This window comes from Cydia pomonella, chromosome 3, assembly GCF_033807575.1.
Source record: "Cydia pomonella isolate Wapato2018A chromosome 3, ilCydPomo1, whole genome shotgun sequence".
In the NCBI taxonomy this organism is placed as follows: Eukaryota; Metazoa; Arthropoda; class Insecta; order Lepidoptera; family Tortricidae; genus Cydia; species Cydia pomonella.
In genome coordinates this window covers 2840721-2868382 of record NC_084705.1, presented here as the reverse complement: position 1 = coordinate 2868382, position 27662 = coordinate 2840721, and the positions used below count along the sequence as shown (strand labels likewise).

Here is a 27662-nt window from a genome sequence, read left to right as displayed (position 1 = left end):
AAATTCAACTGGGGTGGGCCTTATAACTGCATCGCATACCCTCCAGCTGCCTCAGACCATGAATCCACGGGTTCCGTGTTTGAACTATACTCGTAGATATCATGCGCTGGTTCAAAAATAAAGCCATTAGGAACTCCACCACATCATTGAACTTCTATGCAGATGTAGTCATGTTTTTCTTCATGGCTAAGCAACTTGAAATATCAAATGAGTGTGTTCTGATAAAGTCAAGTAGGAATAACATGAAACTATATTTTCAATCCTTCGTTCCATTTCAACGACTATGCTGCTAACAGTAATTTCTTTAGGTGCTGTCAAATATGTAAGTAAGTAAGTAAATATTCTTTATTGTGCACCATAGAGTTAAAAATAGACAGGAAATGAAAAAACACTTAAAAGTTAGGTAACAACAGGCGGTCTTATCGCTAAGAAGCGATCTCTTCCAGACAACCTTTGGTAACAGGAAACTATCAACTTACAACATTGAACGGGTAGTATGCAGGAATGCTAAGCTAATAGTTTTGCTGACTGTACTACTTATGGTGTTTGGCCCGCAATTAATAGTTATTTGATTTACAAGGGCAAAGTGGTTGTTCAATTTAATATTGATACCCGAGCAGGGGAAATATTCAAAAATTAAACCACGAGCGCAGCGAGCGGTTCGAAAAGTGGGATCTTGACCGTTGTGAGGGTTTCAAGACACGAGGGTTAGAAATAAATATAAATAAACTATACTACTGAATTGAACACAACAATTGTCACCACCCCACGCGAGAAAAATACTAATAGCTGTAAAACAGAATTAAAAAAATCCAAATGAACTTTATTACTTAAATATACATATTTCTCGTGTAAGTGAAATGTAATTTCTTATGAGAAATAAAATGTCTTTAAACCGAAATATTTATCATTCAAAATTGTCGCTTAAAAGTCAATCTACCAGCTAGAGATAAGTAACTACCCGGGATAATTAATTTGTTTACCACAAATTAGTCTTGAAGTGTTGTTTACCTCTCAGCCTACGGTAAAGGGTGCGTTAGCGCCGCGCCGTTCTAAGCAGCAGAAGAACCCTTTTCGATAAAAAGGTTCCACATGACGCATGACTCTTCTGATGAAAAGCCACATGCAAGTACAGATGCGTCCATCAATGACGAATATAGGGTAGGGCCATTGATATTTTTGAGCCCCACATTGCTAGGCTTAAGAAATGCTTGGTTGACATCCTTTTCTCCTCTCTCACTGACGGATGACATCAGCTTAGACTTAAGCTTGTCTCATTTTCGAGGTTTAATCTTAATAATGTAAAGTTTATTACTCTGTTATATTGTGATGGTTAGATAGTTATTTGTTCTCTGATATTTTTCACTGTAGCCATGATATGGTGTCAAATTAATTTGTAAAATTTGCGCTTACTTGTAAAGCATGCTGTGTACACTTGTTTAAGATCTCTTGCTAGTTTATGCCATGATATGCAATTGTATGTTTCATGATATTTTACCATTTCTGTTAAGTGTAAAATAAAAAAATGTTTGCGAACATATGTTCTCTTTATATATCTTTTTTATTTATATTTGTATATTATGATATATATTGTTTTGTTTTGTGTTTATTCTGTGCTAGACTTCTTTTATTGCATCTGGAACACCTACTGACATATTTTTTTTTAAATTCCGCTACCTAAATAAAGGTTGTCTGGAAGAGATCGCTTTTTAGCGATAAGACCGTCTGTTGTTTACCTCTTCTTTATGTGTTGTATTATTTGTACTGTTTCTGTATTGAGGTTTGCAATAAAGAGTATTTGTATTGTATATCTGTCAATGTATGGCGGGAAACGCAGTCTCAAAGTGTTATTTGCCTCTCAGCATAGGGTTGGCCGTTGGCGCCTTTTAAAATAGAACCCGCGGCGGCCCGCGGCTAGTGATACGCTGATAACGCGGCGGCACCGACGCCTCTAACGCACTAGTTTGCTCGGGTGTGATCGTGAAGTGTTTTTTGTTTGGATTTTTGTTAGATAGGTGAGTTTGAAGAAAATTTGGAGTTTTTATTTATTTATTTTTATACCTACCTAAATAATAACGTAATAAAATTTAACCTTCTGACGGATTTCAAAATTTGCCAGTTTACTTTTAACTGTAAATTGACAGACTCAAAATATAATTTGGGCCTGTGGAGGTCACCATGAGGATATTCTATTTTTATTATATTATTTGTTTCAACTCCATTGACATTTTGGAGTAATTTTTATGTGTTTTTATAAACAAAGAATAAAAACTAAAACTTGTTAGATATTCAATTTAAAACATACTTATTTTATGTTTTTTTTTTTCTTTTTTTAAACATATGTGGATATATTATTATTTAATAATTAATAAAAATGCTTAGACATTATTGGACTTAGATATTTAGGAGCTACAACTGTCTTATTTATAGCAATTATAATTCCGTAAATGTGGGTAGTACGATTTTTGGCGGGTGATAACATGCAGACTACAGACACATTCATATGGGAAGACTTTAGTTTGTCAATAACGTATGTTAAATGTACAATTCAATAAGTTTTTAGCGAAAAAATACTTTTTGGTTACAAACTTTTATCGCTGACTGTACTTTTCTTTCCACAGGCAACTAATACTCATTGATACAAATCTAACAAACACAAACTCAATTTGATCGAGTTGTTTTATCACAAAGTTGTTATGGCCACCTCCTGTCTCCATCATCAGATCAGCTCGATGGTGATATTGCATTTTCACCCGAATTACATACACTGTATGCAAATCCTCAGCTTCATTGGAAGTCGAGAAGTGGGTTAAATTGAACTTGGAAGACCGCTACAAACACTTACAGTCAAAGTATTAAATATCGATACGAACAAAGTGACAAAAATATGTACACACTACCTTAATATATAGGCAATAAGGTCGTGTATACATATTTTTGGCACTTTGTCCGTATCGATATTTAATACCTTGACTGTACATTGCAATTTAAATAAAAGCTTGTAAAAATAATATTAATTTAATAAAAATATTTATATTTATATATATTTTTTCTTCTAATAAAGAGAAGATTAATTTGTTTTTAATATTGTAGAAGGTAATCAACAAACGTGAAAATGTATCCAAATAACATGATTCATAAAAGTAAGTTTATACAATACATTGAAACTACATTTTAATTATTAAATACAAAATATTTAAACAAAAGTTAACGAAACGGTTACTGGATTTTTTTACAGTGTAAAAAAATATTTAAATTTTAAGAAACCGTTTGCCTGGTTATTTTATTAGATTATTTTGACATGTATATTTGTACATTACCGTAGGTACACGACGATAACGGTTATTTATTGTGCTAGTTTAAATTTCATTAAAATTTGTACGTTTACTTGTATGCTGAATACAAGGTTTGTTTATAAAAATTTAAGTCATTATGTTACTGTATTCTGAAAAAGAATTGCGAATGATTGCGAATTATTTTATGCAAACTGTGATAATGTCAGCACAATGCGGTAATATATAAAATAAATGAATAAAGGCTTCGTTTATACTTTGTGTATTTAGGTATTATAGTCTGTTAAGCCGTTTCCGTCAATAAAAAAAAAATGTAGGCGCGAAGGGTTATCGTCCCATAGAAAATATGAAATTCGCGCCTTTTTCTACTGACAAACTTGTTTGACCATACTTATGTGTTTTTATAGTCCCAGTCCTTAGGCAGTTAGGTAGTTTGTAATTTTACTGAAATTACAAACTACAACCCTAAATTTCATGAGAAATATTATTTACATATTTAATGTGGTTTTATTTATAAACACATAAATATTTCGATTATGGATTACATTTTTATTTACAATAACAATATACATAATGGATATATACAGATGATTACTATAACTAGCTTATATCTAAAATAGGCCCTTGAGGCATTGTACCAAGGATGCTGGCGGCATTTCCTCGTTGTATCGCAATACTGAACGAGTGTTGTGCGAGGAAGCCGCCAGCTCTTCGGTCACCAAGTTACGTCAACCAGACGTTTCGCGATTTCTCCAAAAAACTTGTGCGCGCTGGTACCCCATGGACCTAGAGTTTCAACGCCAAATGGTACAAAATGGTACTCTCTACCGAGGCTCTTATATTTATTACGTTTCAAAATTTCAGGGCTTTCCGCCGCTGCGCCCGCTTTTACATTAGTCCGTTGGAGGTGGGACGGTGCCAGTGTATCTACGCAGGTATCATCCTACACTAACATCCGTCCCAAGCTCCAAGGAACCAAGGACACCCCATCAGGCCTCTTGCCATCATCCCTGATAATGCCAGTCTGCTCAAGGAGAGCAGGAACATTGATGGTGGCAAGAGATCGACGGATTATGTCATTAAACGACGTATGTCTTGAAAAACGACCTGCACTTTTTTGACAAGATAATCCATGGTGTCCCAGTCGGTCCACGTCCGTGCCACAAGAACATATAAGTGGCGTATTTTATTTATAAGAAGCCAAGTCCTTGCATTTTAGGTATTTGTCGGTATATGTTTATTACGTGATATATTAGTTTTATTAATTAGTTAATTGATTGTGAAGGTTGTTTCCGCTTAAAGTAGCAAATACTAAAACAGTAATTGGTAAACAAATAAATTATTTATTTAAATTTTAAGGTAATATTAATATTAATTCACGCAGCTAGAGATTGTGGAACTAATTTTAAAAAGCAAAATTTTATTGGTAATTATTTTAATAAGTATTTATATTTAGTATTTATAATTTTTATATTTAGTATTTTTAATAATATCTTATTGTCACTACTACAAAGAATACGAGAATTTTGAAATTAAGGCTAAAGATGGATTTAATGGTGTGTTTTTTGTTTAATACAATCAAAATAACACAAAAATAATAACCGCAAATGAAAACAGCAGCCAAATAACACTAGACCCTACTCATAGTGTTGTGTTCCTACCGGCGAGTAAGGTTGCCAGAGCTCAACGAGGGGGGAGGGGTGTTAGGGTCGGCAACGCGCATGTAACTCCTCTGGAGTTGCAGGCGTACATAAGCTACGGAGACTGCTTACCATCAGGCGGGCCGTATGGTTGTTTGCCACCGACGTAGTATATAAAAAAAAATACAGTTACTATCTCTTTATTTACAACACAGGAATATAAGGTTGAAAATTGCATAGACAGATGCATTGTCATAGATACTTGCCTTTTCAAAATGCATTCAAAACTTCCAGGAGGTACAGCCATTGCTAAATACAAAAAACAATGTCTTATGAATAAGAGGTGAAGGCGCGGGACTTTTCGAAATGTTAAACGTACAAGTGTCAAATGTCATTATTAAACATTATTAATTTGTGTAATTGGGTACTTGACACATGTTGAATATTATAACAACATTTAGTTAAATGGATAGAAAATGAGCCATCAATTATAAAAAAGTGGAATTTAAAAAAATATATTGAGATTATAAAAAAATACAAGGCTCCGAAGTCTCAAAAAAAAAAATAGAAAAGAAAATGGTACCATTCGATTCCTTACATTTTATTGAAAAATAAATTGTATAACAACTATACACATAAACGCAATATTTCAGGGTCAAAATGGCAATTTCCTTGATCTTCCATACATTTAGTTAGGACAGACTTATATGATGTGACGTCACATCACCTTATCATTTTGTTAGAGGCGTTTCAATCATCGAGCGTTCGCAGCGTGTGACTTTAACTCTCATTTCTGATCTTTATGCTGCTTAAATGCCATGAGTCCATATAGACATCTGATCCTCGGGAAAATCAAGATCGTTTGACATTATTTACAAAAAACAGTCAAGTAGCCAATTGATGGAACTTTGTCGCAGTATTGTCACAATACCCACGGTATATTTTACGATTTTTTATATGAATCTTAAAATACAAAACATATTATAATACTATTTTTTGTGTCACTGTTTTAAACTCGGTCTTTCGAGTCCGGACATTTTGAAGAATTATATTAATGTGCTGTATTTGTACTGTTTCTGTATTGAGGTGTGCAATACAGAAACAATACAATTACAAATATTTGTATTGTATTGTATCGTACCTTCTCCGTATCCATAGGTGAAAATGCATTTGCCTCTCATACCTACATTGAATGTGGTATTATTTATACAAAAAGTGTTTCGGAAGTGACACGTCTCCGAAAACATGGGAATTTCCATTCGCCGTACGGGTAAAAAGGTTGAGTTCAAATTGCTGCGTGAACAATAGTACATTGTGCAACGAGGGGGTAAGTGAAATTTTGTATACGAGGGTGGTTATTATGGTGGGAATTAAAGACCCGAGTTTGCAATATTCTTACCCCCGGAGTTACACACAATGATTTTCAACACACTTGCGAAGAAAGAACTAAATTTTAAACGAAAAAATTCTTAAATACGGTGACATATCAAACATTCGTCCGCCATTTTGTAATTTCTTGACAGGTTAGCATCGAGGGCACAGATCTATTCGGCATTCAGCCAAGATTGAAAATTATGTAAAAATATTTTAAACTGCCGTTAAATTAATCAAATTATTTTAATTTTAAAGATAAACAAAAATATTAAATTGTAAACGTCAGTATTTTAAAAGTGAAACTCATTTATGCTACTTGGTTTGTATAAATAAGTGACATAATTAAAAAAAAAACATTTTTTCACAGTCCATAACTCCCGTGAGAACAAAATAGGCCTTTGTCCTTCAGTACACCTGTATGAAATAAGAACTTTTTCAAGCAAGTGTGATGAAAAGTTACAAATCATGGGAAGCTGACCTCTATGTTGCACAGAGTTTACCTATCCCCATTCAGCGAGGAAATACGGCGGCATCTGACACAATTTTTTTTAATCTATTAGTAGTTTGTTTGACAAACTACAATCTCACAGTTCTCACACCCCAGGACGCCAAAAGACCGGGCAAAGTGGACAAGATTGAGTAGGAAAGCGGACCCTGGCGCTAGGCCGGGAAAAGTTGAAGTGGCTAGGTTGAAGACGTAGATTAGTAGTACTCGTATATTTGTGCTTAGTATGTTTTATTATATTTGTTTATTTTTCTTTGTTATTAAATAAACAAAAAAGTTTCCATTTAATTAGCGAATGCAGACGGCCTAGCCCTAAACATTGACCTTACTTAAGGATAACGATCTGTATTAGTCAAAAGATTACATAACGAAAGCATTGACCCTGACCACGGTCGGTACCTTGGTTCGATTCCGTTGGTGCCTTAATCGCTTATGCAAGCGATTTTTTCCTTGTTTAGACGGAAACTAATGTTTATAAATATGTATCTGACAAAATATGAGTTATGCGCCGGTTGGGCCTTGTCTTAAGGCCAAATTTAGAAATACTTAGACGTAGACAAACTATGGAATGATTATCACTGAAAAAAAAGGTCTATCGAGCACACATTAAAGTGAACTGCTTTGTACAATATAAACAATGCCCGAATGAAAATGGAGACCTTCGCTGACGCTTCGGTCAATAATATAAATTTTGGATTTCATGGGCCTATAAATCCCGATCTTTTGATAGGCTTGCGTGGGGATATAGATCCAACAAGTAGAGGCCCTTTGGTGAGCTTTAATGTCATGTAGAAGTTCTAAGTGATTATAAAAAAAATGATTAATTATACATGTTTTTGGATCAGTGTTACACATAATCGAGCTAGGCTTTCAAAATGTAGGTTAGTATAGTATAGCTGTATTCAATATAATAGCTGTCAATAAGCAAATGAAAATTAACGGAAAACCATTAAATGAGACCAATCATATTGGAAGTTTTTATTATTCTTCGGTATATTTCACATTAATTCAAAATTAAAAACTTATGAATGCCATGGATAACAAATATTATAGTACGGGCGGCGACCGTATGATCTACAACATCATCAAATACAAGGATAAGCCCCATGGCACACGTTTATAAAAGTGCTGCTCAGTTTGAAAAAAAAAAGTAAAAAAAAAGAATTGGCTGAAAACGCGAAAAAAAGTACCACTTCTGGTTACAAAAAAAGGTGAAATTTACGTCATCTGATACAAAGATGAGACTGGTGGGAATTTATATGTATGTTCAGAAAACACTCGTCTGCCAGTTCCTTCCTATATGGCTGTAAGTGCGTCTGCCGGGCACTTTAAAGGTACCAAAAAAGAGTGGAATTTAAGACATTTGATACAAAGATTTTTAAGGTGGCAACAGATAGGAATTAATATGTAGGTTCAGAAAACACTCGTCTGCCAGCTCCCAAATGGCCGAAATTGCGTCTGCCGGTTACTTAAATGTATAAAAAAAGTGGAATTTACGTCATCTGATACAAAAATTACACTTGTGGCAATATATAACATTTTCATTTTGGTACTCTCTTTCGTGCTTTCGGGCAATAGATTTTACTATTTTTTCCAAAGTGAGCATCACTTTTATGAACGAGTGCCACGTGTGCATATCAGATGACGTAGTAGATCATACGGTCCCCGCCCGTACTATAATACATCCGTATACTTAAAACATACACCGTAAGTACAAATATATCTAGGAAACACAAAAGGCACACAATAGACCAGGAAGATTCAGGGTGCAAATATACTGTTTTAAAATAAATACGTCACTTCGTGTTTGTCACGCGATAAGTTTTATGACGTGTTTTGAACATATACAAATATCCGTTAGTTTTCGCAATAACTTGCTAATTTGCACTACGGCAGAAAAAAATCTTATCGTTATTATTTTCGTTATTGAGGTAATTTATGTATAACTAATTGACATAATTTTGGTACACCTATTTTACATAGGATAAAAAATTCGTCAAGAATAAAACTAAAGTAATGAGTAACTTCTTAGATTCAGTACCCCTAGTGTAAATAAATTCGATTTTGAAACGTGACGTACGCGTTTGCGTTTAGTCTCATTTTGTATTGGATTTAGAAAGAGCGCGCCAAGCGGGACGTTTTGGAAACTCAAAATCCTATACAAAATGAGACTTAACGCAAACGCGTTAGTCACGTTATGATGTCGATCAAATTTACACTAGGGGTACAGTACTCATTTTGTATGGGTTTTTAAACAGCGCGCCAAGCGGGACGTTTTGGAAAGTCATTTATCTCATACAAAATGACACTTAACGCAAACGCGTACGTCACGTTTCGCTGTCGAAAATATTTACACTAGGGGTACAGATTGGATTCATCTTTCATTTATTTGCAGAAAAAGTGTTAGTTACAGGTCTTAAAATTAGGTTAATAATTGATCCACCTTGATCCGCTATCTCAAGACAGCGTGCAAATTTTAAAATTATTCATAAACAATACAATACATCCATTTACACAATACAACAATTTTCATTATACAAACATCTACGACTAAACATCTGTAACTGTTTCAAGCAAATAAATGATTTATAAACATTACACAATTCATTTATATTTATGAGCCAAGTCAAGTTCAAATTATGCCGAATAAGAAAAGAAAAAAATAAAAATCAATGTATTTCATGCCACCAATGTCACCCTGTTCTTGTAATTAAATTCTTAAATGCGGTATAAACTATAATCTAGTAGCCAAATTATAAGGGTAGGTACCATAGAATTCTTTGCCTTCCTTATTTCTGCGAGTAGATTGTTGTAAAAACGAAAAAACACATATAATACGCATTCCGTTTGTAAATGTCAGTCCTTTTTTTATACTATGTCGGTGGCAAACAAGAATACAGCCCGCCTGGTGGTAAGCAGTCTCCGTAGCCTATGGACGCCTGCAACTCCAGAGGAGTTATATGCGCATTGCCGACCCTAACACTCTGCACCCTCGTTGAGCTCTGGCAACCTTACTCACCGGCAGGAACACAACACTATGAGTAGGGTCTAATGTTATTTGGCTGCGGTTTTCTGTAAGGTGGAGGTATAATACTCCCCAGTTGAGCTCTGCTCTAGATCTAGAATAACATATGCTGTGCTGTGCCTTACCACACAAAGCGAGATGACATTCACAGTGCCCATACTTCTCTTTTGGACGTAGTTTAAGGACGAACCCGGGTTCTACAGCGTGGTCTAAAAGATCTCTGTAAGGTGCCCTCATGGTGCTTACCTTATTTGCGCCAAAAAGTGTATTTTCTATTTCTTTCTAACAAGAACACGATACTGAATATGCCCTTAAACGGAACTCCACTGTTGTTGTTATGTCAATTAGAAGTAGACTAAGGCTGTTCAAGAATTCCTCACTCCTTGTGAATCCTTGTTAACGGTTTCAAGATTATTATCAAACCTTAATCTGTCAACGTAGGGCGTTGCTGATGTGTCGGACTCTGCAAACAATACACGTCTTCTCTGAAGTGCATCAGTGCAGCGGTGCCCTTTGCACGTCTCGGAGTAGCAGGATGCATGCGAAACGACATATTGAAACAGATAAGAGTCAAATTACTGTCCTATGAACTTATTATGAGAAAAGAAGGCCGTTCTCCATACAAACATAGTCCCCATTTTCCTCTCCGGATATTGACATAATAAAGCCATAACCCTTCGTTTCACTTTTTTAGATATGTTGATAATTATAAGAATGCCGTTTCTCTTGAGTGTACCTATAAGCCAATAACTCCTATAAGGAAAATTATTTTCGTGAAGATCTCATGTTTCCTTGAGGTAACCCTCGAAATATGCCGAATACCGAATAATTACCGACAATCACATATATATAACTTGTAGCTGTATGCGGGAGAAACTATGTACACGAGAAGATAGACGCGAAGAGTATTTACAAATATATTTACAGTATCATTTACATCGAATTATATTACAATTTATATCAACTATTATAGTTAACAAATCAAACGTGGTTTCTTCGTGGTGTGAGATTTTTTCCTTGCTTGCGACAGATCTGTTGTGCATATTCGTTGCTAAGCAATGGCGGCGGCGCATCGCGCAGGCGCGCGGACTTAGGCACGTAAGATTGTACACCGCTGGGGCTCATTTCTCGAACGGTATTGTCGATATTAGATTAATACCTATTATGAGTGTGTTATCATGGCAACCAATACGATTTGACAGTTCGTGGACTAATAATATTCTAAATACCGTTCGAGAAATGGGCCCCTGGTAGAGTGGCGAGCCGAGCAGGTATTAAATCATACAGATTAACGTAACATAATTTATGCAGCAATTTATTACCTATTATGAAATAAACAAATCGAAATCTGTACCGTAGGTATTTGTCAAGTTCATCGCTCGTGGCAAGAATCTAAAACATTTTAAGTTCTGGCAATTAATATTAAAACATACCTAATTAACAACTCAGCGCATGTTCACACTTTTTTATTAAGTCTGTCACGTGCTCACGTGATGATTTTCCCAGTTATTTATGCTTCTACTGTGCATGTTTAATAAGATATTCAGATACTTAAGAACAAGTTATAATATATGCAGAATTTAGGCGACAAAGTCATTTGTCTCTCATCGGGTGACTTACTGTCAGTTAAAATACCTACATTTTGTTTTTATATTTTAGACACCATATACCCGATTTCATATATATTTAGTATGTCTGAATAACATGGAAGTTTTGTTACAAATATTGCTACTCTGTGCATGGAGATAGGTACATATATGGCGAGACATAACATAGACCCGAAGATGATACGCATTGCAGAAATTTAGGCAAGAGTGCGCCAACTGGGTCAAATGAATCCGTATTTATTTTGATAACGATATTAGTTTAAAGTAGTACTTTCTTATAATAGCCGATAATAATGTTCTGTTGACCTAATTAGTAATTAGGTTTACCAATAAAATCATTTAACAGTGGACTTTATGTCAATGTTTTAAGAATTAATTTAACCCATGGGTTACCCAATAATATCGTAAATTCAAGCACGTAGATTTCGTCTAAGCCAGGGGGCAACAAAAATCAATCATGTGTGTAGAATTTTTAAGACATAGTTATTGATTTCACGTGTTTGTTTTGTTGTTACTATTTTATATTATAGACCCCAAGACCACAAAAACTTCGTATCCATTCAAATATTGCCAGAAAATGTATTTAAGTACAGTAGATGTTGGGTCTGTATTTGATTGTTCTGTTAGGTAACAATTTTGGCTTTGGCAAAAATCACTATTTATTTACCATGAACTCCACTAAATGCTAGGTGTTTATTGCTAAAATACCTATTGGTATACCTAATATACCAGTACCTCTAACCAAGTCAAAGCGGTCGACCTCAAACCTCAAATGTACTTAACACTTTTTAGCTAATAGATAATTATTCATTGAATGTAGCTATTGTTATTTTCTTAGTTGAGGCACTGAACTCGCTAAAGTATTATTTTGACATTAATAAGCGTCGTGCCGTTATATGAAGTGGTTAGTAAGTAAGTACAAGTTTTACGAACTTACAAACATTACCCCAATTGGTTGGTTTATATTTAATATTTTAAAAACGTATTGATTAGAAATGAAGTCGGCTAATCCATTTTACGATTTTCAGTAAGTATTTTTAATAATACCTATATATAATATTTAAAACTTTCGGGTTTTTTCGTTTTAAATGTTTTAAAATACCTATGTACTCGTATTATAAGGACGAAAAATCTTTTTTAAAGGAATATGTACCTGCCTAGGAATAATTTAAAATCGTATCCTGAAGTGTTACCACATTTCTAAGGTATGAAATAGGCAGAGTAATAATTACATAAATTAAATACGGATAAGTGTGGCTGGCCTGCACAATCTTCACAGTGGAACCTGTTTACACATTAAATAAATAAATAAATAAATATTATAGGACATTATTACACAAATTGACTAAGTCCCACAGTAAGCTCAATAAGGCTTGTGTTGAGGGTACTTAGACAACGATATATATAATATATAAATATTTATAAATACTTAAATACATAGAAAACACCCATGACTCAGGAACAAATATCCATGCTCATCGCACGAATAAATGCCCTTACCAGGATTTGAACCCGGGACCATCGGCTTCATAGGCAGGGTCACTACCCACGAGGCCAGACCAGTCGTCAACATTGTGTAGTGTTTGTTGCGAGTTCATACATTTGCAAGCCGTACTTATCCCAAAGCCTCACTTACCCGTACTGTCCGTAATTGTTGTACACAGATACTGTTATTTAGAGCGTGTAGTTTACCAACAAGTATAGTGTTTGTCAACATTTTAGTTAAATATCTTTTTAGGGTTCCGTACCTTAAAAGGGAAAAACGGAACCCTTATAGGATCACTTTGTTGTTCGTCCGTCCGTCTGTCTGGCAAGACCTTTTATCTCAGGAACGCATAGAGGTATCGAATTGAAATAAAAATCATATACTCAGGTCTACAGTCCCTTGAAGGTGTGAAAAAATCAAACTTCTAAATTGACGTAAAAAAAATATGGCCGTTTATGCCGCAAAAAACGTATATTTCGATTTCGACACTCTGGAGGAAATTAAAATTTATAAGGTATTTTTTGCTGACCTAAATGAAACTATGAAATTCGGCAAGTGGTATAGTTCTTATACTACAAGTGCAGGGAAAAATCTGAAAACGATATATTTGTAATTATAATTGTGTGGGTAACCAAATCATATTCTAGAATTTTTTAAACCTTTAGATATATAAATACTTTATTTGGTGTAAAAAAAATTAAACTTAACATATATCTACATCTTATTCTAGAACATTCTAACACCAAAATGGATGAAACTCAGCATGAGATAGTTAGCCATGGCGCTGGTTTTTAGGGCAACCAGGGAAAACACAATAAAATTAAATGAAACAAACCATGCTAACATCACTAACATGTGGGAGAAAGTGAATTCAAACTATTACTAGACAAAAAAACAGTACATAATCCGTGCTTTGAACATTTAGAGAACATACAATATGTACCTGCATATTTTTATGGAACCCTCGGTGGGCGAGTCCGACTCGCACTTGTCCAGTTTTTTTTTTAATTTGGTCTTGTATCGGTATTTTAGATGACCTAGCTGGCTGATCAAGCTGCTAAATACGTCACCAGAATCCAGTTTAATGACCCGATCCGTGTCTGATTATATCTAAAATATGCAATTTAAATTTTATAGCTTGTAGATTTAACAACACAAAATAGGTACAATTAGCGACACGTGTAAGCGAACCCACGTCATATATATTTTTTTTTCTTATTTAATTAATAAAAGCCGAAGAGAGGAAACGAGTTTCGGGCGATAAATAATAGTACATTACTATAGAGGCCGGGAAACGTAGGGTTGCAGGCCAAGTAGATATAGACTACGGATAGAGATACGCGGCCGGCAACCCCGTTTCTCGCCGAGATTTGTATAATGCTTTTCTCAAACTTGCAATTAAAACAAAAAATGTAGTCAATTTGTTTTGTGGCGACCTACTCGGCTCGCCACTCTACCAGCGGTGCACTGCGCGCGTAAGTCCTCGCGCCTGCGCGATGCGCCACCGACGTTGCTTAGCAACGAATATGCACAACAACTGTGATTTGTTGTGCATATTCGTTGCTAAGCAACGGTAGCGTACCTATATTTGTTGATGGTTGAATGCTAAGACGTTGTGTGACAATTTGACGTTAAAAAACAAAAGAAGGTTGCTTTACAGTCCTAGGTGTGTAAGGCAGTATGAAATTCCTTTACATATCATCTTCACTCATCGCACCTGATATGTAGTATTTCCGGACCTAATTTGACGTAAGTCATGTCATCATTTCATAGCAAGTTTGAGAAAATCGTATAATTAAGCCAGACATAGAATTTATCTGTGTAAATCATTTACGGCAATGTTCTACCAGAGTGCAGCACTAGCACCTTTCGTAAACCATAGAGTAACTTATACATATTGTGCCTTAAACTGTTGTTTTGTCAAGTTTTCACAGATAATAAAATATGACATTGATGCATCAAGGCGGTTTGTTTACAAAGGGCCTACCGGGAAACGCGAAAATCGTAATTTAGTTATCTGCCTCTTCATCGCTCGAATATGCAAGAGTGATAGAGAGGTTAGATAACGAAATTTCGATTTTCTTGTTCGCGGTAGACCCTCAGATTGTGATGGATTGTGGTAGTTGCGCCACCTACGCCGAGTTTCGCGTAATATTCAGAAGTTTTTTTAAGTTACAATTTATTATGACTCCGTAATTATTACGAGACATAACATGACGTGACATTACGAGATACGAACTTTGATTGTAGGTGTTATAAAAAGTTCGTATCTAGTAACTATGTGTAGGGTCAAGGTGGAAACAGTGGCTTAGTCGCCCAAATATCGCCTCTCTAGTGTTGATATTAAGTTGAGTGATCCACTACACCCGGCTTTTTTCTACTGAGCCACTGTTCCCTCCTTGACCCTAAGCAACACACATTAAGAGCCGATATATTTTGTATGGTTAATATTTTCAATGTATTTTTAAGCAAAATTTATCTTAATATACTTCTTAGGTCCTATACTAACCGTAGTTAGATTCGTCCGTTTTGAATTTACACATTGCATGCACTTACAGATACTTAAGCGTAGACTACAAAAACACATAAATCAAAATATTTAATAAAATTATTCTTTTGCTCCCAACTGCTGTTACTTTATAATACTTTATTGTTTTATATTACGTATAAATAGACAACCTCCAGTGTCAATTTATTCGATAACGTGACGTGACGTACGCGTTTGCGTTAAGTCTCATTTTGTATGAGATTTAGAAACAGCGCGCCAAGCGGGACGTTTTGGAAACTCAAGATCCCATACAAAATGAGACTTAACGCAAACGCGTACTTCACGTCACGCTATCGAATAAATTTACACTAGGGGTACAGAACTTGGAATTCCCAGCTAAGGTTACGGTGACAAAGTCAACCTCATTGAATCACGTAACCATTTCCTGATTAAAATGTATTTAGAAAAATATCGATTATTGTGTGTAGTATTGAATGTGCAAAAATATTATATGTTCGTTAAGAACAATGGGTTGTACCGTTTGGTGTAAATCTTGTTGACATGATTTGTTATTTTTTGTAGTTCGGCAAAATACGTCAAATGTACTTTTGACTGCGTAAACGTAAAGTTTCTGTACCCGTACCATGAGTCACTGACATACACGCTGACGTCTAGCGGCTAACTTAGGTACTTTCTATGCATCTTGTTCGTACTGACATGGTACTGACATATTAGTGCGAGCGACACTGCCAGTGACTCGTGGTAAAATTACTGATGTAAGTACAACTACCTATTGATAATATTATTGATTTTCTATAAATATTTTAACGCATATTTCATAATATGAATATACAATACGAATAGGTAATATACTGAAAAAAATATTACAAATAATATGGACCCAGGTACGTTCTTAAACTACGTCCGGACCCGGGTACGTTCTTAAACTACGTCCAAAAGAGAGGTATGAGTGTCGTGAGACATACTAACATTAAACTAATTCTACGGATTTCACTCACAGTACGAATGACGGCCGTCGTGAACACTGCTCGCACAAGGAGACCTAGGCTCTCCGAAATATGCCGCGCGAGTGACTAAAATGCGTGAGTGGAATCCGTAGAATTAGTTTAATTGTGAATGTCATCTCGCTTTGTTTGGTAGGGCACAGCACAGCGGATGTCATTCCAGATTTAGAGCAAAACTGGAGAAGTACCTCCAACTCACAGAAAACCGCAGCCAAATAATACTAGACCCTACTCATAGTGTTGTGTTCCTGCCGGTGAGTAAGGTTGCCAGAGCTCAACGCGGGTGTGGAGTGTTAGAGTCGGCAACGCGGCTACGGAGACTGCTTACCATCAGGCGGACCATATGCTTGTTTGCCACCAACGTAGTATTTAAAAAAAAAATATATATATATCTACAGTGGTGAAGTGTTATTAGAGAAGAGTGGTTTAAAAATGCCTGAACTAGATTTCATGTGTTTCAGACAGAAAGGGATGATATTATTTATGTTATTTAGCTAATTAAATCTCATGAAAATCTACACAATGTCGAGGTACCAAGTAGGCGATTATAGTGCACTAATGTATAAATTAATCTCACAAGTCTTTTGCTGAGCGGTGGTCTTGTCTCTGTCGCCAGTATAAATTACCTCTGGTGGCTCTTTGGGCTGTAGACGTCACGAGCATAGCTTAAAAAAAAAAAAAAAATTTAGGGCTCTGCCATTTTGAATACTTATAAACTGTTGAGAGGCAGACCGAGAAAGAGATTCCGGGAGCGGGACGACTTGGATGCGTTTTAGCGGCGGGATTGGCCGGGTCTTGCTCAGCACAGGGAGGATTGGAAAGAATGAGGGAGACGCCTTTGCCCAACAGTGGGATACACAAATAGACTAAAAAGAAACTGTTGATAAAATCATGGTTGTCCACAAAAAGTGCGAGATTACGGAGAAATGAAGGTGTATTGGTTTGTTTACATTATTTGCCAGTTCTATTGAACTTTATATTGAGGACCTGCTTTTAATTACCTATGTAGGAGCAGAAGTAAGTAATTATGAGCAGTTATTACGATATCTTCGTAGGTTATCAGTTAACCCGTACAATAAAAATGTTCTCTTTTCGTTTATCGCGTTGCGAATTGACCGTTTATGAATGAATTACGATGTTTATTGTGACTAACAACTTCCTTTTTTTTTAGTTACCAAGAACAATAATAACGTTAAGATACTTTTGCTTTAAATAGAAAATCTGTACCCCTAGTGTAAATTTATTCGATAGCGAAAAGTGACGTACGCGTTTGCGTTAAGTCTCATTTTGTATGCGATTTACAAACAGCGCGCCAAGCGGGATGTTTTGGAAACTCTAAATCCCATACAAAATGAGACTTAACGCAAACGCGTACGTCACGTTTCGCTATCGAATAAATTTACACTAGGAGTACTGAAATGATAGTTTTATTGCTAGTAAATGAGTTCAGTAAGAAATTGTTAACATGTTCGTTATTTATAAATAAAGGGATCTTCCTTATTTGGATGCCTTAAAAATCCAACTATATTCAGTGGAACCTCGATAAGGCGAAATCTTTGTTAACACGAAATGAAGCTTCCCTTTAAAGCACAAAACCTCAATAATTTAAAATATTTAACCTAATTAAGACGAAGTAACCAACGATTCCCTTCACTTTTATCTAGTAATATGTTCACCTTTATTACTAGGAAAAATTGGTGTATTGTTTTATTTAGCTCTATATATCTCGAAGTTATTTAGAAGCAAACAACGGCGATACGAAACAAATATGAAGACTGTACTTTACGCACTTGTATAATTACTTTACACATTTTTCAGGTGTTTTACCACAGTAACTCGAAACCTCTTAAGGGTATACAAAGATATATTTATGAACCTCCCTAAGCCGATGCCCTCTATAAGACGAAACCTCGTTAACACGAAGATTTTGGTGTTTTAATTGAGATTCACGCTATCGAGGTTCCACTGTATATAAACGATCTGTCTGGCCTAGTTAAAATTCGGGTAAGGGCATTTATTTGTGTGATGAGCACGGATATTTGTTCCTGAGTCATGGGTATTTTTTACGTATTTATGTATATATTGTATATATCGTTTTCTTAGCTCACAGAACACAAGCGTATCTTCCTATGGGACTTAGTCAATTTGTGTTATAATGTCAGATAATATTGATTTATTTATATACCAGACGATTTAGGTACTTATTTGTTGTTTCTAAAACACTGATCAACTGTCAATGTCCAGTATTTTTACTCGCTTATGGCCACTCGCACCATCCCACTAGCCCGGGGTTAACAGATTAAACCATTAAGGGCCACTTGCACCAAGCACTAAACCAGGGTTAACCGGTTAAACATGGAGTTAACATGGTTACCAGTCCACTTTAATACTGGGTTAACGGTTTAACCGATTAACCCCGAGTTAGTGGAATGGTGCAAGTGGCCCTAAGTCAGTGTTAAATTGTACTGGTGACCATGATAATTCCAGGTTTAACTAGTTAACCCCGGGTTAGTGAAATGGTGCAAGTGACACTTAGAGCACAAAAACAAATGAAAATACATTCGAAAAGCCTGTTATTAAATATATTAAAAACCGGTCACTCACGTATTGTTTTTCAACTTAAAATACGTGAGTGACCCGTTTTTAATATATTTAATGTCTGTGCCTGGAAGTTTTGTTATTAAAAAAACATGTTCTTTTCACCAGTAACAATACTTATACATAATATTCTAGAAATATCAAGAAGATCGACGATATTTGTCACTACGTCCCTCATTCGTAATAATATTGATTCGCAGACGGTCATTGCGATATTAATGGGTCATTTCTGATTAATATCTAGTGCAGGGCCTTTCTTGTTTACATATTCGTGAGTCAGTTTAAGTAAATAAGTAAAGAGCGTACTCTCGTCTCAAATTCCGGCAACGCACTTATAACCCCTCTGGTGTTGCGGATGTCTATGGACTACGTCAGGCGATTCGTCTGCTCGTTTGCCTCCTGTCATAAAAAATCAGACATTAATTTGACATCTCTCTCAGTGCAGGGCTACCAAAAAGAAAGTCATTTATAGAAAATGCTTAGCGAAAATGATCACGTTACTTTGAAATAGACGCCTTGTTTATAATTTTCTGTACAAAACAGTGTGCAGATTTTTGCGGAGCAGGGCACGTCAAATGTATGTCAGATAAACGTCAGTCAATACAGTACAGTACAATAAGTATGACGAGAGTATGACCATTGGGCGAGGTTTACGACACAGGGGTAAGCTCTTATATGCGACTCCGGTTGTAAATCCTCCAAGCCCATATATTTTAACTCCATCAGTCCACCTCGCTCGCTCTGATATATTGGTGCGAAACATAGGGAATGGGATCGAGTTCACGCAGACACTAATGTGAATGTCAAATGCCAACTCGTGGTACGGCTACAGTAGAAGAAATTATGAATCTATGTAAATAACATTTCAAGCAACCATGTAGTTAATAGAAATTGTTTTTCATACCTAATAAATAAGTTAATATTAATAATTGTTTTTTTATTTGTTTCAGATATCATAAGCAAAAATGACGATTCAAAATGTTCCAAGTAAAGGGAGGATGTCTATAATAAAATTTCAGAATTTCACCATACAAAGAAGACGTAAGTACTTCATTTAAATCTTTTTCCTCTTCTAAATATTTTCCATTTTCCATGATTTTTAGTATATTATTGACATACTTAATGCAAAACTAGGTTTATAGAGTCAGACCAAGATAAGTTCGCAGCGATTTTGATAGCCCAGACGGTGCAAGTGTCAAGTGAACGTCATAATTTCATAGAAGTTTGACGTTTAAAATAACACGTGCCCCGTCTGGGTTATCAAAATCACTGCTAACTTATCTAGGTTTGAGTCTAGGTACCTATTTGTAGTTTCTAAAACGCTGAGCGGCTGCCAAAATCCGTCCATTATTTTAACTCGCTTTAGTAGAGTATAAAAACAAATAAAAATACATTCGAAAAACATGTTAAATATATTAAAAACGGGTCATTCACGGGTTAGTATCGTGTTTCGACTTAAAATACGTGAGTGACCTCACGGAAGTTATTTTTTTTAATTAGCAAAACAATTTTTTAAGGCAAATTCTATAAACCTAGAATATATTATGCTGAAGCGATCGACATCAAAATTAAAGTGATTTGTTTAGATTTAGTTAGTCGAAACCGTTTTCTCCCGAAATGGATTTTAACCCTTAATCAAACGGACCACTTATTATGAGATTTTTGAAAACTAAGAATGGTTTTTAGGTAATTTGGGTGCGTAGATTACGAAAAAATATATTTAAAAAAATTAAGTGGGGGGGAAAGGGGGGTTTTGCGGTGGGAAATAATTTCCCGTTATCCGTTACGGAATAGCAAAATTTTGAATGAAGTGGTAAATAATTTCCCATTGTCCGATACGGTTACAAACTTTTTACAAGTTAGTAGCTCCCCCCGGCTTTGCTTGGAATTCAAGTATGATTTTTAGTAACAGTAAAAAAAATTAACATGCAGGCCTAAAATGAAGGATTTATTATCTTATTACAAGAAGTTGGGAATACAAATGAAAGATTATTATTATTATTTATTTATTATCTTATTACAAGAACTTGGAAGAAAATCTTTGGAATAGTATTAATTAAACAATGCGAAATGATCAATGCAATCAGCTTATCATCTAAAAATATGTGTGCATACAGTGCTTCTTCAGATGAAATAGTATGAAAAGTAGGTGGAGAACAAACATTGGGAAATAATTTCCCACTTGATAAAACCTACATTTTTTTTTTTTTAATCGTTAGTTCAGGAACAGACAATGGGAAATAATTTCCCACTTACTAAAACCTTAAAATCTTGGCTAAATCATATCGTTATCACAATTGTTTTACCAGTTTTTTTTTTTGCACTTAACCTCGAAACACTAAAAAAAACTGTTGTTATTGCAAAAAAATCACGACAACTGACATTGACTTTGACGTATGGTCACAAATGGCGGCCATTACAAAAGTGTTGCCATTTTTCAAATTCAAATTGTTACTAAGATTTTAAATCTGTATGGTTGGTATCGCTGAGTGCTGCCATTAAAAAGATAAAAAATATTTCGTAAATTAGAATGAAGTGGGAAATAATTTCCCGGTATTTGATTAAGGGTTAATAGAAAAAGTACCGTTATTGCGTTAGGATCGCAAAGCTATTCTTCCCTCTCAATACAACACGATGCATGTTTTGTTTTGTTTCAGAGCCTGTAATACGATTAGTGTATGGTTTCCTCCTAGTCGTCATAGCGATCATTATGGTGCTCATAGACCCCATACAAAAGTTTACAGAATGGGTAAGTTACCTTATATATTATAATGATTTACATATAAATAACTGAAAAAGAACTAGTGTAATTACAGTACCCCTAGTGTAAATTTATTCGATGGCTTAACGTGACGTACGCGTTTGCGGTAAGTCTCATTTTGTATGGGACTTTGAGGTTCATGAACGTTCCGCTTGGCGCGCTGTTTCTAAATCCCATACTAAATGAGACTAAACGCAAACGCGTACGTCACTTTACGAAATTGAATAAATTTAAACTAGGGGCTCAGGTGGGCCGCTTAAAAAACTCTTACTGCACGTTTTTATAAAATGTCATGAAAAATTTAAACTAAAATAAAATGCTGTCTTGATAAATCTTTAAAATATTCTCCTATATATAGGTTTATTGCGCAAGCGAAAATGTTTGTTAAAATAACGAGTATCTTCAATGCGTCGCAGTGAAAAAATGTCAAGTATTTTCGAGCCACCATGTAAAACGGCTGTCAGATTGATTATCTTAGCGTTGAGTTCCGTGCGTCGCGCCTCAGTTAGATTGGTCATCGCACTGTGAGGAAATGTAAAAATGTAAAGTTCGAGGAATTTTCAATTTCATCCAAAATTAGATTTTATAATTAGAACACTTATAAGCTTAGTTCCCAACCGGATGAAAGCATAAAACTTGGCAATTGGCATGCATGTTATGTCAAGGGGGTGTTGTTTTGACGATCAAAAAATAATTATCTAATAAGGGATTTTATTCTGCCATACAACACCGTATGAACATTCCTTATGCGAACTGCCAAGGAGTGGAATGCCCTGCCCGAGTCTGTGTTTCCGTATGAGTACAATCTGGGTCTCTTTAAGGCTAGAGTAAATAGGTATCTCATAGGTAAGCGTGCTCCACCGTAGACCGCATCATCACTTACCATCAGGTGAGATCGTGGTCAAACGCCTGCCTATCTTTATATAAAAAAATAGTGCTTTAATCAACCAACCAAGAAAAAATATTTCAAAAGACGGTTGTTGTTGTTGTGACGGCTGTATGAAAATTAGATATGTTTTTGTGTGTTTTTATCTATAGAGACCACGTTAACCTTTCAAGGTTTTGGTTGTTTGCCCTTGGGTGAATCGACTTTTTTTGTTTTGTTATCCTCTCCCGTTGTCCAAGGGACAACAGTGGCACAGTTTGTTTGAAGAGACGTTGTATGCCGTTCTATTAACATGCTTAGTAGGGGGCCCACTATGGACATTGGTTATAACGACCACAAAAACGCAAGTTTGATACATTTAAGTACCATAAAATCAGTATTTCAATGAACTTTTGTCCCCTGGACAACTAATCGTAACCATGGCAACGAGTGACGCTAAAAAGTTGATTCTCCCCCTTGCAAAATATTGTCTAGTTTCCATGTAAGTTATTTCATAACATTGGCCTTTATTACAACGTGTAAAAATTAAATATTAAATTAAAACCACACAACCTCTACGTAACTTACTTTCTATACCTCTCGCTTGCACTAATATGCCAGTACGAGCGAGATGCATAGAAAGTAAGTTACGTAGACGTGAGCTCATCATCATCATCATTTAAGAGCATGGCTCTTGTCGGTGGAGTAGACGCCAGTTTTCGCGGTCCTCGGCCAAGTTCTTTAGGTCCCTGTAAGACACGACATTTACTTTTCCTTTTAGTTGCTGCGTGACGTGAGCGAATATGTCAAAATCAAAACTAGCGGTAGCCGTACTTGTTGTGTGCAGTACCCCTAGTGTAAATAAATTCGATTTCCAAACGTGACGTACGCGTTTGCGTTTAGTCTCATTTTGTATTGGATTTCGAAAGAGCGCGCCAAGCGGGACGTTTTGGAAACTCAAAATCCTATACAAAATGAGACTTAACGCAAACGCGTTCGTCACGTTATGATGTCGATCAAAGTTACACTAGGGGTACTGAATTGACAAGTGTCACTCATCTCACGTTGACGTGCACGTTTTCCACATTAACATTATATCCTCTTAAACTGATCATAAATATACCTTAAGTCTTTTAAATAAGATTCACATTGTCATTTAACATTGTAGATACGTAGCCTTGACTCTTGTTTCGCCTATCCACGCAAACAATCCAGTTTTGCCAAATGCAATTAAAATCATACATTAAACGGTCGACCCCTCACACCGGTTTTATTGTGACGTCAACATAGCAATCTTTTTACTATATTTGTGACAAAAAGAATCTTATTTTTTTGCTCGTAAGTGCTGTTGCTTGATGACAAAGTTTGGGGTCATAAAGATAGTTTATTATTCAAGTAGGTATATTACATTGCGTATGAACATGAACGTAAAATTAAGCTACACCGGCTCTCACCCTTCACCTCTGACCTGAGAAGATTTAAATATCCCCCCCCCCCCCTCAATTAGAGAAGGGTATCACAATAAAGACCGGCAAGAAACTCGGCTGGACACGTCATTTCAAAACAGCACATTTTATAATTAACAAGCATTAAATAAGAAAAAATACATATATTTGCAAGATTAGGTATTTGTCGTGTTTGGTCTTTTTGGATATGGTTTGTTGGTGATATGTTTTTTTTTAATTTTGACTTACTGATTTTTTTTGTATATATAAACGGAACGGGCATCTTCAGATTATGCAGTAAACGAACACCCTGACCTCTTGGCCACCCGATCACAGCGATATCCGTCCGAAATTCTCTACTATAAAAAAATTCTGATCCAAACAAAAAGTTAGTTGAACGATATTTTTTAGGTAAGTTGATCGGTACTATTTTTTCGTGAGCCAGGCGTAGGGGCAATAGAAATTGCTCATAATGACATAATAATGGATAAATCAGAGCTCAACGAGGGTGCGGAGTGTTACGGTCGGCAATAATGCGCATGTAACACCTCTGGAGTTACAGGCGTCCATAGGCTACGGAGACTGCTCAGGCGGGCCGTATGCTTGTTTGCCATCAAGGTAGTATAAAAATAAATTGAATGATATTAACAAAACCTTTAAAAAATCCAGTTTTCATTGTAAGATATTTTAGATATTCCGCAACGCAGGCTTCGTCAGGTGGCCACAAATGGAAACCAGCAACATGCTCCGTTCCAAACATACCAGGCTTCGTAATTTTTCGTTATTTTTATACTTAATAAAATCTTATTGTAACTGGCTTGTTTGAAACTGGAAACATGTGGTTTTCGAGATCAAGAGCAAAGTGCAATGATGTTTTCCGTCTTATAACATGTAAAAAATTTTTAAATATAATTTTTTAGAATCATAAGTTAGGAAATACGAAAGGAGCCCCTACTCAAATTTGAGAATTTTAGGTAAATATCTCCGTGGCACTGACTGGGGCCGCTCCTGAAATTAGTGCAATAAAGAGACAGGAAATTTAATGTGTATATACCGTATTTTTTGACATTTAGATTTTATTCTAGAAAGTTTCTAGACTAGTATTTTTATACAATTTTGGTGTTTGACGATCCTTTTGTGAAATTCTTATTATTAAGTTTACCATATCTATAATAATTTAAAGTGTTTTTGAGAAAAATAATAACTGCATCAATAAATTGCTCTGTTATTTAGATTAAGATGATATTTGTAAAATTTGACGATTTAAAAGTGCTTGTTGCTAGGCCTATTTGAATAAACAATATATTGACTTGACTTGGAAAATGTCGAGAATGTATCTATGGAAATATGACCACTAATGTTTCCACATAACTTTTAGCTTGCGTGGCTTTCAATATACCTAATGCCCTGCGATAAAAAAACTTTACCCGGTAGCTTGACAAATACTCGTAACTGTTATTCCGAATTTACAATGCGACGAACGGATGCTTTGAGGTGATAATTAACTGTGTGATATTTTTTATTTTTTTGAGTTACTTTTCCTTATAGCACACTGAATAATGAATTTGAATCTTAAAATTTTAGAATCCTGCAGTGCTTGCTTGGCTTTTAAATACCTGTTTAAGGCCTTTCGATAAGAAACAACTTTACCCGGTAGCGTGACAACTAACTGTCGATGTTGTGATAGTTACAATATGATGAACGGAATCTTGAGGTGATAATTATACGATATTTTTTTATATTTTTTAAGCTACTTTTCCTTATAGCCCATGCCAACAATTAATAATAATAATGAGTACCGTAAAATTAAGACAAAATTATAATAATTGGGTAACGTAAAATTTAAATGTGCCTACTTTGCTCCCCACGGTGAATGGGATCCAACAGTTTTTATACAAGATGTTTATTTAGTCACCTGCAATAATATACGGGCTATATAGGTCATATGGAGCATCTTTCACTATATGTCAAACCAGCAATCGCGAAAAAAAATTACCTCCCATAGAAAATGTCAAGGTTAAACAGCCAAAATGTATGAATCGGCTAATTTTTTTCGCGATAACGTAGTGTGTACAGTCGCCATCAGATATATCGAAGCGGCCGAGGTGCTCAAAAATATCTGATCACGCACTCTAACGCTTTGACAATAGAGACGTGTTCAGACATTTGTGAGCACCTTGGCCGCTCCCATATATCTGATGGCGACTGTACCATAGTAAAAGTTGCTCAGTATGACCTATATATTCACCCCGTAAATGATTGCTGAGTATGACCTATATATTCACCCCGTAAATTATTGCTGAGTATGACCTATATATTCACCCTTAAATTATTGCTGAGTATGACCTATATATTCACCCCGTAAATTATTGCTGAGTATGACCTATATATACACCCCGTAAATTATTGCTGAGTATGACCTATATATTAACCTCGTAAATTATTGCTGAGTATGACCTATATATTCACCCCGTAAATTATTGCTGAGTATGACCTATATATTCACCCCGTAAATTATTGCTGAGTATGACCTATATATTCACCCCGTAAATTATTGCAGGTGACTAAATAAACATTGTATATGAAAACTATATCACAACCCCATTAAATTTTTTCAAGATGATAGTAGTACCCCAGTAAAATTAGATCAAATTTTGACCAAACTTGTACATTTAAAATTACTAAGCGGGACTTTTTGGAATATGTACGGACACCTTCCAGGATGACGCTCGCGAAAGTCCCAGGCTTTCCCTAGTGGGATAGCCGGGATATCCTGGAAAAACTGGAATTTCAAGAAAATTTCAGGAGCGGGCTTAAAATCGTTCCCTCTCGAACAGGTTCTCGTCTTGTCGTGGCGGGGGGGCTCAGTAACCGTGGATTGATGATTGGTGAAGCCAAGAGAAACCTACTGAGGGGTCGCGGAGGAAGAGGCGTGTGGGTATGAACAAGTGCAGAAAGTACCTCGCTCAACGGCCACGGACTTTGACTTCGAGCTCCATTGCTAATTCTGCGATCGATTTATAGATGTTCAACACCCAAACCGTATGCCTTTCTGCCAGGTGGAGACTTTAGAAATAATATGGAGCATTCGTGAGTATGCTGTCAAAAGAAATGACCAGTGGGGTGAGCAGGTCACCACAAAGTAAGGCACGGTTTCAGACTTAGTGGCAGCTGCGGGTAGATACCATAGGGAGTGCTACAATTATTTCAAGCGTGTTGGATCTTCCTTCCCAGGCGCATCTAGTGTAAAGGGCAAAAAAAAAGATGCAGATGAAAAGTGCAGCTTTCGATAAATTACGGCAAGAGCTTGAAGAGAATTATGATGACTGCCAGTATACTCTTGCAGAGCTAATATTAAAAATGAAGGAGTATGATCTTACCCACGATACTTATAGTAAATATAATCTTAGGAGAAAACTAAAAGAGAAGTTCGGGTAGGGAGTTATGTTCACTTAAGGACAGGGAAATTTATGTTGTATGTTTCACGGGCGTTGCTCATAAGATTTTAAGTGAGAACTGGTACAGTAACAGAAATGCGGACACTCAAAGT

At 35.7% G+C, this 27662-nt stretch overlaps 1 protein-coding gene across 1 annotated transcript in view; it reads left to right on the top strand.

Annotated features, from left to right (window-relative positions):
• Positions 1-1412: 1412 nt before the first annotated feature.
• Positions 1413-27662, top strand: part of LOC133515800 (scavenger receptor class B member 1-like) — a 62474-nt gene continuing 36224 nt past the window's right edge. The window contains exons 1-3 of the mRNA XM_061848390.1: positions 1413-2015; positions 19992-20082; positions 21699-21790. Of these exons, the coding sequence (XP_061704374.1) occupies positions 20007-20082; positions 21699-21790 (168 nt within the window). The 5' untranslated portion in view covers positions 1413-2015; positions 19992-20006. The remainder of the gene's footprint in view (positions 2016-19991; positions 20083-21698; positions 21791-27662) is intronic.